The sequence below is a fragment of the Palaemon carinicauda genome, chromosome 7, assembly GCF_036898095.1.
Source record: "Palaemon carinicauda isolate YSFRI2023 chromosome 7, ASM3689809v2, whole genome shotgun sequence".
NCBI classification, from domain to species: domain Eukaryota; kingdom Metazoa; phylum Arthropoda; class Malacostraca; order Decapoda; family Palaemonidae; genus Palaemon; species Palaemon carinicauda.
The window spans coordinates 158,354,885-158,370,763 of record NC_090731.1 but is presented as its reverse complement, the minus strand read 5'-3'; the positions used below and the strand labels follow the sequence as shown (position 1 = coordinate 158,370,763).

General features: G+C 40.0%; 1 protein-coding gene across 1 annotated transcript in view; it reads right to left on the bottom strand.

Moving 5' to 3' along the window:
• DNAlig1 (DNA ligase 1) overlaps positions 1-15,879 on the bottom strand; it is a 58,770-nt gene that overhangs the window by 14,736 nt on the left and 28,155 nt on the right. The window contains exons 7-13 of the mRNA XM_068377048.1: positions 9,303-9,475; positions 8,739-8,962; positions 8,192-8,320; positions 4,776-4,915; positions 4,422-4,623; positions 3,866-4,072; positions 2,224-2,440 (exon numbers count right to left, since the gene is read on the bottom strand). Of these exons, the coding sequence (XP_068233149.1) occupies positions 2,224-2,440; positions 3,866-4,072; positions 4,422-4,623; positions 4,776-4,915; positions 8,192-8,320; positions 8,739-8,962; positions 9,303-9,475 (1,292 nt within the window). The remainder of the gene's footprint in view (positions 1-2,223; positions 2,441-3,865; positions 4,073-4,421; positions 4,624-4,775; positions 4,916-8,191; positions 8,321-8,738; positions 8,963-9,302; positions 9,476-15,879) is intronic.

The following is a 15,879-nucleotide window of genomic DNA, read 5'->3' as shown; positions in this document are numbered from 1 at the left end:
ATTACTATGGATTATATACTAATTACAGTACAAAAAAAAAAAAAAACTAATGTAACGATGCATGAAATGAATAAAGCTATTTGATATTTAGAACTTAACAACATGAATATCAGTAAAAATTTGTTCATTACAAGTAATTTTTCCTTTTATATAATCTAACAGCAGCTTAATGAAAAAACCTCAAGCCTAAACCCTAATCAACTGGGGGAAAATTGTTTGTAAGACAGAAAAAACTACTTTCCTTATAAAGACAAGTAATAGAGAAGACAGCCACAATAAAAGGGATTTGATGAAGGAAAAACATTGTATAATAATATTTAAAAAAGAGCAAAGGCATTATGCTGGAAAGCTTTTCGATAGATTTGCAGTAGCCTTCATCGGCTCATAATCTGAGACATACTCCCCTTCGGAAATAAAATCCGAAATTCCCAAGCCGTTCTTTCTCCCCATTACAAGGAAGACAGCCATAGCATGTGTGTGTTTTTAGATACAAAATCTGCATTAAATAGAATTGACAGGGTAAATGAAATAAGGATAATAACATACCCAAAAGAAAGGACATAATAAACAATAACATGTGAGTATCAGAAAAAGCAAACAGAAAATATGGAAGAATGGAGGATTAATAACATTTTAACGAATGTTCACTTAATTCTTAGTTTTTTTCAGTTTAGTCATTTAAACTATCTAATTTATTATGCATGAAGGAACCAAATATTATAAATAGGGAAATAAGCTAATGATAATTAAATGAAAATTATGAAAGGAAGGAAAATAAATTGAAAGGATAACAGATTAAAATTTCATCCAGAATAGGTACAAGGAAATCATATTAAAGTAAAAATTAATCATAACTAAATTACATATAACATTAAACTTAATAATTGAATTGATTAGTTAAATTTTAAGGATTTAAGATTGTGAAGAGAATCAAATAGAATTTAGAAAATTATTTACCATTATAGATGATTTATATAACTTTATTAAGGAAAGGATATATAAATGCAAGTTTTTACAGTACTTTATCATACAATTACTGCAATGAAACCCGCAGTACAACTAGTGGACTACCTGAAAACAATGTAGTACATTATTTCTGGTGTTAGGCAACTGTACGTGGGCAGTGGTTAATTGGTTAGTGGAGCTACAGTTCATTGACCCAAGGGCACGGGGATTTTCGCTCTTCGTGGGTGTGTTACCTAAAACCCTGCAAGTACCGAGGGCCAATTGTAGTCGAGCGGAAACATGTGCCCAGGTAATATTGTCTCCAGTATCAGTATTGCTTCTCGGTAATGACGTGACTCAGTTGTCTGACGTATTTCAGCATAAAAAGTGTAGTGACAGGGTCAATTGAGCCTGAAGCCATGGGTTTCCGTTATAGAGTACTCACCAAGTTCGTGCTAGGCACATAGAAACACTCTTCATAAAGTAGGGAAGACAAAGTTCCTTTGGTACTTTTTGTCGTATTGGATTCCCTGTTCTAACCTTACACGGGAAACTTCTTGGAGACCACACAACACATTAACCCTCAAAAATATATTAATTCTACAAATTATAAAATTTCACAATAAGTATCTTTCACATATAAGAATATGCAAAGATGTGTAATACTCATCAGTGGTCCAAGGGAAAAATCACATCTATCTACCATGGCATTTCCCCCAATTTAGGGAGGTAGCAGACATATAAAAGGGGGATTTTTTTTATCTTTCCTCTTTGTTCATGAGAAAATTGTAAATCTAAAGGGATTTCCAGTTACAGTAGTCTAAAAGTTTGAGATCTCTGGCGGTGATATGTTATTAACCCTTTTACCCCCAGGTTATTTGGAAATTTCCAACCCTTAACCCCCAGGGGTTAATTTTTTTCAAGCACATTTTTTTTTAAATTGCTCTAACAGCCTTAATTTTTGTCATAGAGAGGTCAGATTGGTCTCATTCTCTTGGAAAATGCCTGAAGTTTCTCAAAAAATTATCAAAAATATGCAAAAAAAAAATTTAAATAGCAGTTTTTTGCAAGAACGTACTGGTACGTCCATGGGGGTAAAGGGACGAGTTTTGTGAAACGTACCAGTACGTCCTTTGGGGGTAAAAGTGTTAATATCACAGGAACTGCCTGGCCCATCTGGTTTACTTTCTATCTTATAAGGGTATTATGTCTAGGTGTCGCTTGCCACGCATAATAGATTAAGTTAAAGTAACAAGTTTGCGATGAAACATATCTTACCTTTGATAGACTCCTCTAAGAATTCCTCAATATCTTCAGTATTTGTGGAGTCCATACTTTTTGCAAATATAAATTCTCCCTCAACTTCATTGAAATGTTCCTTCAAAAGAGCACGGCGCTTCTCAAAAGGCTCCCGCACAAGAGCCTCGCCATTCAGGTACAAAAGATCAAATGGGAACACACAAACTTGTACTTTTATCTCTTTCTCATCGGCATCCTGAAAATGTAATTACATATATGTTCTACATACATACATACATACATATACCAAGGCACTTCCCCCAATTTTGAGGGGTAGCCAACATCAACAATGAAACAAAAACAAAAAAGGGGACCTCTACTCTCTACGTTCCTCCCAGCTTAACAAGGGACTCAACCGAGTTCAGCTGGTACTGAAACCAATAAATACAAAAGCAGCCAATACTCAGTTCTCTGCACAATTTCAAATTCAAAGCATTTCTAGTTTCTATCAATATTTTCATGAATATCAGAGAAGTTAAATATCTATGTAAATGATGCAACTATAAAAATACAAAAAGATCCAGGGCTCTTTCATAGGATAAGATACTCATAACCCTTTTACCCCCGGGCTATTTGGAACTTTCCAACCCTTTACCCCCAGGGGTTATTTTTTTTCAAGCACATTTTGCAATATAATTTATCTAAATTGCTCTAACAGCCTTAATTTTCGTAATAGAGAGGTCAGGTTGGTCCCATTCTCTTGGAAAATGCCTGAAGTTCCTGAAAAAATTATCAAAAATATGCAAAAAAAAAAAAATATAAATAGCAGTTTTCTGCAAGGACGTACCGGTACGTCCATGGCGGTAAAGGGATGGGTTTTGTGAAACGTACCAGTACGTCCTTTGGGGGTAAAAGGGTTAAAATGTCATTAGCTTTTTGATATATTGAGTTCTCATTCAGAAATTTGAATTCTATCAATGCAAAGGATTAAAATTCAAATGAAATCCTGCCAAAACAAAGAAATTTTTCAATGAAACTAGACTCTTTTAATGTAAACTCATCATTCCGAATCAGCCAAATTTCTGCCATTTCAAATGTCTTCAAGAGTCAACAGCCCTTTGTCTAGCAATTCAAGAAGTTAATATCAGATCATAAAACATGTCAGAGATAAAGTAATAGTTTGTTGATAGCTTCATCATTAACCCTTTCACCCCCAAAGGACGTACTGGTACGTTTCACAAAAGCCATCCCTTTACCCCCATGGACGTACCTTGCAAAAAAAGGCTATAAAAATTTGATTTTCATATTTTTTGATAATTTTTTGAGAAAATTCAGGCATTTTCCAAGAGAATGAGACCAACCTGACCTCTCTATGACAAAAAGTAAGGCTGTTAGAGCAATTTAAAAAAATATATACTGCAAAATGAGCTTGGAAAAAAATAACCCCTTGGGGGTTAAGGGTTGGAAATTTCCAAATACCCCGGGGGTAAAAGGGTTAACATTTTTAAAGCAGACATTTTCTTTGAGAGGTTAGACGAATAGATATTGTTTCACTTAAATAAAAACTTCAATTCTATGTACTATTCCATGCCTTTTTTATTTTTGTATAAATGTACTGTATGCATACAAAAAACTCACATCGGTTATAAAACCTAGTATCAGAACTTCATCAATACTTTACCTTTCTTTTCCTCGTGCTAAGAATCTGGAAGGGAAGAATCTGCTTATTCTCTTGGTCCCAGGCCACTGCTTCCGAATCAATCACACAAGACTTCACATTTTCCCCAAGGGCAGTTTTGAATCTGGAGATTATATCTGGATATTTGGTTGTATTGTCTTCTTGATTTCTACTGTAGATCTTGATAGAACCATCTTCTTTCATGTGAATCTGCAAATTATAATAATCGCTTAAAACAGTACATACATACATATACCAAGGTACTTCCCCCAATTTTGGGGGGTAGCCGACATCAAACAAACGAAACAGAAAAGGGGACCTCTCCTCTCTACGTTCCTCCCAGCCTGACAAGGGACTCAACCGAGTTCGGCTGGTACTGCTAAAACTATTAAACTAGCTTAATAGTGATAGAAATATTGAAGTTTACAAAATTTTGATGAGAATGTTTTTAATCAAAACTGAAATATAAGACGTTTTAATTCATATAGTATAAAAATTGAATGATTTCCCATAGAATTTCAAAAGAGAAAAGATACAGGCGATTCTTTGCAAAACTTACTTGAGCCCTTTCTCCATCATACTTGAATTCACAAGTGAACTTTGCATTCTCAAAGCGTTTGAGGACCTCGGACACGCCAGCCGTGGGGTGCGCCAACATAGGCTTCAAGGGGATGCCTGGTGTCAACTTGCAATGCTTTGGCAACTCTTCCAAACCTTCTTTCAGTAACACTTCTATAATTCTGTCATAGCTTGGGAACTCGCTGTAAAAAAATAAATAAAATTACAATTGCCAGAATAGAAATTAACAGAAATGATTGTTATATCAAAATCCTCCCAACTATAAATTAGCAATAAAAGCAAGCTCGAATCATTAAAAGTATATTCAAGACAATGACAAATGCAACTACTATACCAGTAAGTTGTCTTGAGGATAAGCCCGTAATTATCAACCTGGGCTTTCAACTTATCGGGTGCCATTCCCTTGCCAGCATTCAAGATCTCAGGTGGATAGTCTTGACCAGGTGGTGTCAAATAACATGCTTGCGCAATTGCCTGTGGAATAGAGTTAAAACGATCATGAATATCTATGAGGCTATAAACTGAATATTTTCAAAACAATCTTCTCTATTGTTACTATGCCTATTCTAGAATGGCACAAACATGCAACACTGGTATGCTAACAAGAAATCTTAAAATTAAATAACAAATATTAAATTATCATTAATACTAGCCAAGCTACAACCTTAAGTTTGAAAACCAGGATGCTAAAAGCCTAAGGGCTCCAACAAGAAAAGCAGCCCAGTGGAGAATCGGTGACAACGCTCACCATTAAAGAGCTAAGACCACTGTTATACCTGTAAGAAGAAAAGTCCTCCTCTATAAAAGGGGACTTCCTTTACTGAAAAGACAACTTGCAATAATGTGCCCTACTCAAAATGTTCAGGAGGGAAATGTGGCAAAAATAAACATGTTGTGGTTAAAAAGCTGACCTTCATTAACTTGGTAAGGTACTAAAATTTAAACCCAAACTGAGACACTCGGGAAAAAGAGAGGCAAAATTATGGGCCAGTATATAGGGAAAATATTTGTGATGTGTTAGTGATTTATAATTTTTCTGAGAATTTTCTTTTCTTCCAGATAAACCCCTAAAATACAATCAGGCCCAAACTATTGGTCAGAGAAATCATTAACTTTTCATCATATAAAAAAACCCATGTGATAGCCAAAATTGCTGTGAATACACCTAAAGACCAAAGCAGACAAGAACTCCCCTTTTTAGGAAGTCTAGTCAAATAGCCACGAGTAATCAACACATTCCCTAGTAGTAACTTCAAACACATTTAGAGGTGTTCCATGAAAAAAGGCCCTTATGTCTTAAAAATTATACTGGTGTCATGACACAATTATCCAAAACTTTGAGTGAATGGTAAAGTAGATGAAAAGAATCGATCAGCTGGAAATAAAAAATTGCCTGGTTAAGACAAAATGCATATCTAAAAAGTCCTGGGCTTAAGACTAACAATGAAAATTAAGGTTCTAATGGGAAAAATTAGTAGAATACTGGACAGATGAAACCATAACAGTAAAATTTGCAACTGAAAAACCATAGGGTACTCTTAAAAGAAACATAGCAAATGTAGTGGAGATTATATGTTATGTCAATGTATTGAAAGATATCAGGAGAGGAAGGGGATATAAGTAATATAAAGGGTGAATCTGATCTTCCAGTGAAGCAAGCACCATCAGCCCCACTGACAGTACAAATCCAAATGCATGAGTCCAAGAAAAGTTTACAAATGTCTAGCACCTCCACACGACCATAAAAGATTGCGTTGATATTAAAGTCTTGCTTTAAGTACTTAAATAGAATGAGTTATCATCAGGTTGACAAGATTATAAACTTGAGCAAATTTGCTTTCCATGCCATTACCATATCCTTTAAAGATTAGTCTGAATAACCAGAGGGAAGTCATATTTTCTGCTGTCTGAATGTGGTCAATCTTTAATTCCTTGGTTACATGACAATGATATAACTTTTTAATTAGGAAAATTGATGCCTTAGTCTTGGCATATGATAAGAGATAGAAAAGCAAAGGGTACAGTGGTACAATCAAGGTCACCTAGACAGAATAAAAGCCCGCCGTAAAGGACAGGGATTGTGAATTCCACTCATTTGCAATTTTCACTCTCACAGAGCAGTGCATGACATTTGTTGAGCTTTCTTAGAGCCCTTACACACGAGGACACTAGTGTCCACCACCGGTGTCGGACACTAGTTGCCTCCCATATTATCAAATGGAGCCTTTCACACGAGGCAACAGCAGTGTCCCAAGCAGACAACTTCCGGACTACAGATATTTCGGTCTCGGTCTCGCTCTCGCAACACGTGGCGGACACTGACGGTTGCCGCCACTCACTGCAAAGCATTGTTTTAAATGGAAGCTTTCACACGTAGCCACCAGTGTCCGCCACCGCTGCCCACTGGTCAGCTTCTCATGCTCAGTTTGACACCCACCATCATCCCATGATGGAAGGAGACGGCCTATCAAGGACAATTTCGAAGAAGGTGGAGGAGAAGCTGAACACGGAGGACCTCATTTGTAAAATAGAAAAACTACCAGCACTATGGGACCCATCTTGTGAGGGATATGCAAATAAGATAGAAAAGCAGAACTGCTGGAATGCAATAATGGTGAAACTCATTCCTGATTTTGAAGAGAAACCCCTCTCAGAAAAGAAAGAAATACGTAAGTGTCTTCGATTTCTTTTTGGCCAGCAAAGCAACAAGTAGAAGCTTTTCGTTTCCTGCCATTCTTCCGACTGAGGTGTGTGAGTGGCTCACTAGTTGCCAGGCGGTGTCTTGAGCAAGGACACTAGTGTCCTCGTGTGTAAGATGCCTTAAAGGCAAAGAAGACAGAAGATCCGCTTCAGAAATAAATCCAATGAAAACCCACCACCAAATGTTTAGGATTAACTGAGGAGTCAATCTGGAAGTTCATTAACCATCTGTTAAACTTACTCGACAAATACCATGACTAAGCTCCCTAGATAGCCATGCATAAAGTCAAAATAACTTAATGACTTGTTAAGCAAACCTAACTTTTTTGATAGCTAAGAAAAGCATTTCTTGTTGATAGTTGATGAAAAGGATTAAATCATTAAGAGTGGATTAACTGTATCATAGAATTTGGATTTGGGTTAGGGAGGCCATTATGAAGTCAAGGATGTGAAGTTGGACAGATTAGTAGTGGAGTATTGATTGAAACTCCATATTTTGCTTGGTATTGGTAAAAGGCTGACACTGCAGGATTTGGAGAGCATCACTCCAAGAGATGTAAAGCCTTCACTTTCATGGTTAGTAAGAAAACAACAGACTGAGTAAAGGAAAAAGCTGGTAAAATCACACATTTTAGAGGAAATTTGTATTTTTCCCAAACTAAACAAACATGAGTTCTTTGTTTTCAGTTTTGTTGGAATCACTATCGAAGATCCTTGAGTTTCTCGAGCGTTAAAGATTCAGTTAGCGGCTTGCTAGGCCTGTCCTAACCTATAGCTGAATATACTGTCACGCTGGAGGGATGGAATTGAAGAGATTTTGACAAAGAACATGCCAACAATTGAACAGCTGAGAAGAGAGGGAATTTTTTAAAACAGAATTGAGTGGAGAAGACAACTGGTTCCACTGACAGGCTGAAAGCCTACCTGGGAGTGGAAGTGAAGTGAAGTGACTATCGAAGATCAAAGATTTGTATCTGTGTGGGAAAGAAATGCATTACAGATAATGACAAAAATTCTTAATCAAACGACAGAATACTGTATTTAAAATACCTGGAGTACAGACTGCTCAGCTAGACCAATTCGCAGCTTTCCACTAAGAGAACGGATAAGATATCTAGCTTCTGAAAACCGGCACGCCACAAACATGCCCTTGATCTTGTCTGTCTTCTTGTTTTGAGACTGAAATAAAATATCGACAGTAGGTAATAAATAGATAAGAGGAACTTTTAACCCTTTTACCCCCAAAGGACGTACTGGTACGTTTCACAAAACTCATCCCTTTACCCCCATGGACGTACCGGTACGTCCTTGCAAAAAACTGCTATAAATTTTTTTTTTTCATATTTTTCATAATTCTTTTGAGAAAATTCAGGCCATTTCCAAGAGAATGAGACCAACCTGACCTCTCTATGACAAAAATTAAGGCTGTTAGAGCAATTTTAAAAAAATATACTGCAAAATGTGCTGGGAAAAAAATAACCCCTGGGGTTAAGGGTTGGAAATTTCCAAATAGCCGGGGGGTAAAAGGGTTATAATGCTGTATACAAACATAAATAGTAATATAGTACAAGAAACAAACAAGAGCTTCATTCCTTACAGCATTGCCAGTCATAAGAGCAATTTCCCGGAGTTTGTCGAATACACCGCGGACAGAAAGTTTAGCCGGCTGGAACATCAGTCTCTGGTTCGATCTAGAGTTTTCAGCTACAATTCCAAGATCACCCTTCTCTTCAACTTCCAGCTTGATCCTTTCTACACTTCGGCCAGATGTCTGGGCAATTGCACGCATCAAAATCATGTCGCCCACACCTAATTCAGTACCTAAAAGTGTATACCATATAACATCATTAACAAGATATAATTGTGACAAATCATGGAATAACCAGTAAAAATATATATGTCAATCTAATACTACAAATTTTTAATACAATTTATAATTTTTCTAACTATACAAACCTAGGTCATTTACATAGGGTTTACTCGTAAGTCGATCTAGCAAATCGACTTAGGAGTAAATACATATAAATGACTAAGTTTGTTTTTGCTTAGGAATAAAAAAAATTTCTGTGTATTTCAATATAAAATAAATTTCTGTATTCTATTTAATCAAAATATCAGAAGATACTATTAATCAACAAAAATAAGATTAGGGGTACTATACCTTCAAATGCCGGGGCTACTTTATTAAGACACAAATACACACAGTAGAGAAGATCCTCTGGCGACAGGACGATTACAGATCGCAAGAAGTTTGAAAGAACTTCAATGGTTTTCAGGCGACCACTTATGCCTTCAATGTGTTCAAACGTCTTTGCCAAGGCCAGATATGGAACCCTGGAAAATACAAATCACAATATATCTTCTTTAACTAAGTTGCACTTAAATAGTACTTACTAAATGTATGCTAATTTACATTTGCAAATTATTGTTACAGTTGCACTACTTTTAAAGATTGTCATTTTGTTTTGTATATCTGTACGATCAGAAAATTTGAGAAAAAATGTTATTTTCATTAGTAAAATAAATTTTTGAATATACTTACCCGATGATCATGTAGCTGTCAACTCTGTTGCCCGACAGAAATCTACGGTCGGGATACGCCAGCGATCGCTATACAGGTGGGGGTGTACACAACAGCGCCATCTGTGAGTAGGTACTCAAGTACTTCTTGTCAACAAGAACTCAATTTTCTCCTTGGTCCACTGGTTCTCTATGGGGAGGAAGGGCGGGTCCTTAAATTCATGATCATCGGGTAAGTATATTCAAAAATTTATTTTACTAATGAAAATAACATTTTTCAATATTAATCTTACCCGATGATCATGTAGCTGATTCACACCCAGGGTGGTGGGTGGAGACCAGCATACATGTTAACAAAGAAGCTAAGTATCCCGTATCTTATTTTAGCCGTTATTCAAAAATAACAAACATAAAATAAATAAGTACCTGGTAAGGAAGTCGACTTGAACCATTACTCTGCTTTTTTTAAGTACGTCTTCCTTACTGAGCCTAGCGATCCTCTTAGGATGCTGAGCGACTCCTAGGTGCTGAAGTATGAAGGGCTGCAACCCATACTAAAGGACCTCATCACAACCTCTAATCCAGGCGCTTCTCAAGAAAGAATTTGACCACCCGCCAAATCAACCAGGATGCGGAAGGCTTCTTAGCCTTCCGGACAACCCAGAAATATTTCAAGAGAAAGATTAAAAAGGTTCTGGAATTAGGGAATTGTAGTGGTGGAGCCCCCACCACTACTGCACTCGTTGCTACGAATGGTCCCAGAGTGTAGCAGTTCTCGTAAAGAGACTGGACATTCTTAAGATAAAAGACGCGAACACTGATTAGCTTTTCCAAAAGGTTGCGTCGAAAATATTTTGCAGAGATCTATTTTATTAAAAGGTCACGGAAGTTGTGACAGCTCTAACTTCGTGTGTCCTTACCTTCAGCCAAGCTTGGTCTTCCTCATTCAGAAGGGAATGAGCTTCTCGTATTAACAGTCTGAAAATAATAGGATAAAGAATTCTCTGACATAGGCAAAGATGAATTCTTAACTGAACACCATAAAGCTTCAGACGGGCCCCGTAAAGGTTTTTAAAAAAGAACTTAAGAGCTCTTACAGGACATAATACTCTTTCTAGTTCATTTCCAACCATACGATAAGTTTGGAATAACGAACGATATTGGTCAAGGCCGAGAAGGCAGCTCGTGTTTGGCTAGAAAACCAAGATGTAGAACATGTAGCCGTTTCGGATGAAAATCCGATGTTCTTGCTGAAGGCATGAATCTCACTGACTCTTTTAGCTGTGGTTAAGCATATCAGGAAAAGAGTCTTAAAGGTGAGATCTTTCAGGGAGGCTGATTGAAGTGGTTCGAACCTGTCTAACATAAGGAATCTTAGAACCACGTCTAAATTCCAACCAGGTGTAACCAAACGACGCTCCTTCGTGGTCTCAAAAGACTTAAGGAGGTCCTGTAGATCTTTATTGTTGGAAAGATCTAAGCCTCTGTGACGGAAGACTGATGCCAACATGCTTCTGTAACCCTTGAAAGTGGGAGCTGAAAGAGATCGCTCTTTCCTCAGATATAAGAGGAAGTCAGCTATATGAGTTACAGAGGTACTGGTCGAGGATACGGATACTGACTTGCACCAGTTTAGGAAGATTTCCCACTTCGATTGGTAGACTCTAAGGGTGGATGTTCTCCTTGCTCTAGCAATCGCTCTGGTTGCCTCCTTCGAAAAACCTCTAGTTCTCGAGTGTCTTTCGATACTCTGAAGGCAGTGAGACGAAGAGCGTGGAGGCCTTGGAGTACCTTCTTACGCGTGGCAGACGTAGCAGGTCCACCCTTAGGGGAAGAGTTCTGGGAACGTCTACTAGCCATCGAAGTACCTCGGTAAGTTATTCTCTCGCGGGCCAGAGGGAAGCAACTAGTGTCAACTTTGTCCCATCGTGAGAGGCGAACTTCTGCAGTACCTTGTTGACAATCTAGAACGGAGGGAATGCATATAGATCTAGATGAGACTAATCTAGTAGAAAGGCATCTAAAAGAACCACTGCTGGGTCCGGGATAGGTGAGCAAAGTATTGAGAGCCTCTTGGACATCGAGGTTGCGAAGAGATCTATGGTTGGCTGGCCCCAGGTGACCCAAAGTCTCTTGCATACATCTCTGTGGAGGGTCCAATATGTTGGAATTATTGTCCCTTCCTACTGAGACAAACTGCTAAGACATTCAAGTTGCCTTGGAAGAAATTTGTTACTAGTGAAAAGTCTAGACCTGTTGAACAGGAGAGGAGGTCACTAGCGAACTCGCACCATGTCAGAGAGTAGGTCCCTCCTTGCTAGGAGATGAATATCAAAGCAGGGAGTTGTCCGTGTTGACCTCCATTACTTTGTCTTGAAGGAGAGACCTGAAGCTTTTCCAGGTCAGACGTACTGCCAGAAGCTTCTTGCAGTTAAAATGCATTGTCCTTTGACTCGAGTTCCATAATCCCGAGCATTCCCTACCGCCTAAGGTCGCACCCCAGCCTACGTCCGATGCGTCTGAGAAGAGAACGTGGTTGGGGGTCTGAACAGTCAGGGGAAGACCCTATAAAAGGTTGATAAAGTCCTTTCCTCAGGTTAGACCAGACTTATCTTCCGGAAACCGGGATCGAGACCGCTTCTAGCGTCTCGTCCTTTTCCAGTGAAGAGCTAGATGAAACCGAAGAGGACGGAGGTGAAGTCTTCCAAGTGACACCAATTGAACCACGGATGACAGTGTCCTAACCAGACTCATCCACAGCCTGACAGGGCCGTATTCCTTCTTCAGCATCTTCTGGATGGATAGCAGGGCTGGGGATTGATCTTCTTGTTCAGCCATGTCCTCATCAGAGGGTTCCTCATCCGAAACTGATGAGGAAACGGCAACGGAGTGGGCAACGTCTGACTCGCTGAATCCGGTCGCACTGGTGGATGCGTGACGGAGCCGGACACAAGATCATGGTACTGCTGCACAGTCTGTGAACTGTCAACCATAGGGATGCGAGGAAGTACAGCGACAACCCGAAACTGTCTAGACTGTCTGGGTAGTACAGACAACCCCTTATCGGGTTGCTGAGGTTGCCGCACTGCGTCACAACAAGTCACCCTGCTGGTTGTTGAACGTCTTCCCAGTGAAACACTGAACGTCCACAACCACCTCCGAGAGTAGCTTAACGTCAACGTGCGACTGGCAACCCACACTGGGTCGCACCGGTGGAGGAACCATCTCAACTGGCGGACGTGAGTAGGATACCTCAGCGTCAACAGGGTGTACAACCAACCGGTAGGAAGGTCGTTGGCAAGAAGGTTCTTCTCCGTAAAAAATCCTCTATCAAGGACTAAGCTTGGACTGCATGTCTTGCAACAAAGCCCAAGGTCTATGGGAGCAGGTGTGGCAACAGACGGGGTTAGCGACTGAAGCGGAACCATTTACCCTCCCTGGAAGCATGTTATGCTTAAATTAAAGTCCATAGGAGGCTAAGCAGCTTAAGGCTCCTCTCCAAATGACAGAGTCCTCAAGGGAATATCAGAAGGAGGGAGAACAGCACTTTCTCATCTACAGGAACCATATCCGAGAAAAGCTAGGTTCTCTCAGTGAGGGTTTCACTGGTGCAAAAGCAGCAGACCAGAAGGCAACGTTATGAAACTGCTTGACAGTCTGTGAACTGTCAAAAACTGAACTGTCAACCACAACAGGAGCGTGAGGACATACAGCACTGGTGTATAAGTAGCAGACCAGAAGGCAACGTCATGTAACTGTTTGACAGTCTGTGAGATGGCAACAACCAAAGTTGTGTGGGGAAGCCTCAACTCCTGACTGACTAGTTTGCTGCGGGCGAGTGGCGGTAACCACAGTGTGTTGCGGAGGCTGACACACCGTGTCAAAACACGGCAGCTTGTGGTAGCTCACGCACGGCAACGGAGTGCTCTGTGTGTGGGAGTCATCATACATCTGGCAGGGTAGACTGTGCATGGGTGGAGGAGCTCTCACAACAAGAGTGTGAGAGCAGGAAGCCATGCCGGGCGCACAACCGTGGGAGGTGTAGGCCCACGGGTGCATCGTCAACCTTCTCCGCAGTCGGAGTGTGGGAGCTGGCAACAACAAAAGCAGAGTGCTGGAGCGTGGGAGGGGCTGCGGTGGGTTGCGGAGCATGCTGTATGGTATGCGGAGCATGCTGTATGGTATGCGGAGCATGCTGCATGGGTTCCGGAGAAAGCCGCATAGTGCTGGAACCCGGCAGCTCTACAACACCTTCCCACTGCTGATGCGGAAGCTCACGCATGTCAACGGATGGAGCAGCAAGAACATGCGTCTGGCAGGGTGGACTGCGCATCGGTGGTGGAGCTCTCACAGGTGGAGTGTGGGAGCAGGCAGCCGCAGTATCTGCTGAGCGCACAACCTCGGCGGGTTGTAGGTTAACAGGTGCAGTGTTAACCTTCTCAGCATGATACTCCTGCATGAATGCCGCAAGCTGAGACTGCATAGTCTGCAGCATGGACCACTAGGGTCTAAGAAAGACAACAACAAACGGAGCTACTGTCCGTTGTGACTGAGGGTCTAAAACAGCTGGTGCGGCAACAGACGGAGTTACTGCCTGTTGCGGTACCACCTTGCCTCTCTTGGGAGGTGTGCAGTCGTCGGACGACTGGAGCGAGTCCGAACTGACCCAGTGGCTACACCTAGGCCGTTGGACTTGCGCGGAAGGGACCGACTTGCACTTAAAAGCTGCAAGATTTGGTCCATGGTTTCTGCGAGAACCTCTTCCGCAGACGAGGAATAAATGGGCTCTCTCGTCTTTGTGTGGGTAGGGTGATCACGTCGGCAACGTGTGTAGATACACCCGAAACCACGGAGGGAAACGTCTGTTCGTATATCAAGCCTGTGGAACCCATAAGTCCTTCGACATTACTTCTCCCCTGGGCTTGGGAGCTTGTAAGAGGTATCGGACAAGGTGAACAACTGGCACGAACAAACGAACCCTCGAACGCAACACTGTAACACTTTGCGCATATCACTTTATCACTTTTGATTTTCTGTTTGCACTTATTTCACTGAACTCGAAACTTTAAGTGATTTGTACCTGAAACACGCAATCCTATCCTTCATTAAAAGGTAGTAATTGCGAAAACAGTTTTACAATGTAACAGAAAAACATAATGAAAGATAAAGAATTCAGTGGCCGGAAAAGAGACTAAACACTAGATCAAATAAACTACGTTTAAAATCTCTCACCGCATAAAGCCTGGGAACAAGAATAAAACTCTAGAAACGTTTTACCTTCTTCCCCTATAGCGACTAGGGCGAAGAGTAAAAAAAAAACGAGAACAACGTTACCCGCTTGAACGAAACGTTTATCCTCCTCTCTCTCCCTCCGTCTCTATCTCTCTCTCTCTCTCTCTTGACTTAGAACCTGAGAGATGAGCCCAATTATATATCGTTAAAACATTATTTGTTAAAGGAAAAAAACTGAAAGGTTTCCCAAATAAAAAGTTCCTTTATTAGAATTAAAACCATTTAAGCTAAGAAAGAATGAATGAAACGCTAGAATCGGTTTACTCTTACTGCAACGTGAAACCGTGAAATACTCTCTCTCTATCGTAACGATAGAGCGCATGTTGAACGTTCTGAACGTCAACAACTGCGGAGACTAAACTAAACGTTAGTTCATCTTTGAAAACAGTACGAGACTATCAAAGAAATTCTTTCAAAAACATTAAAAATAAAATAGCAAAAATTCTTAACAGGAAATACGATATGACGGGCTCAATGTTAATTAACTTCGGTTCCAAGTAAGGACCGCCTACTATTAGGAAAGGTCGCATATAAACAAACATAAAAATTAATTTTTATAAGTTTATAATAAATGGAAAGTTAATCGAAGAGGCCTATAAATGGTGGAGAGATATAAAATAAATCTATAACTTTGTTAAGCAAAATTACCAAAAACCTAAACACACTTCCGTCTAAGGGAAGGGTCGGTCATTAAAAGTGAAAGAGAGTCTATACTCTCTTCGACACCAACACTTCCGTCTAAGGGAAGGGTTGGCCATTTAAAAGTGAAAGAGAGTCCATACTCTCTTCGTCACCATAATTAAATCTATCCAAAACGAGTTCAAGTTTTGAAATGAAGATAAAACCCCTGCATAGCGAAAGCTCAAAACTGGAATAGTGTACTTCACCAAAAAGTTGTGAAAACAAATCCAATTAGGGACGGCGTA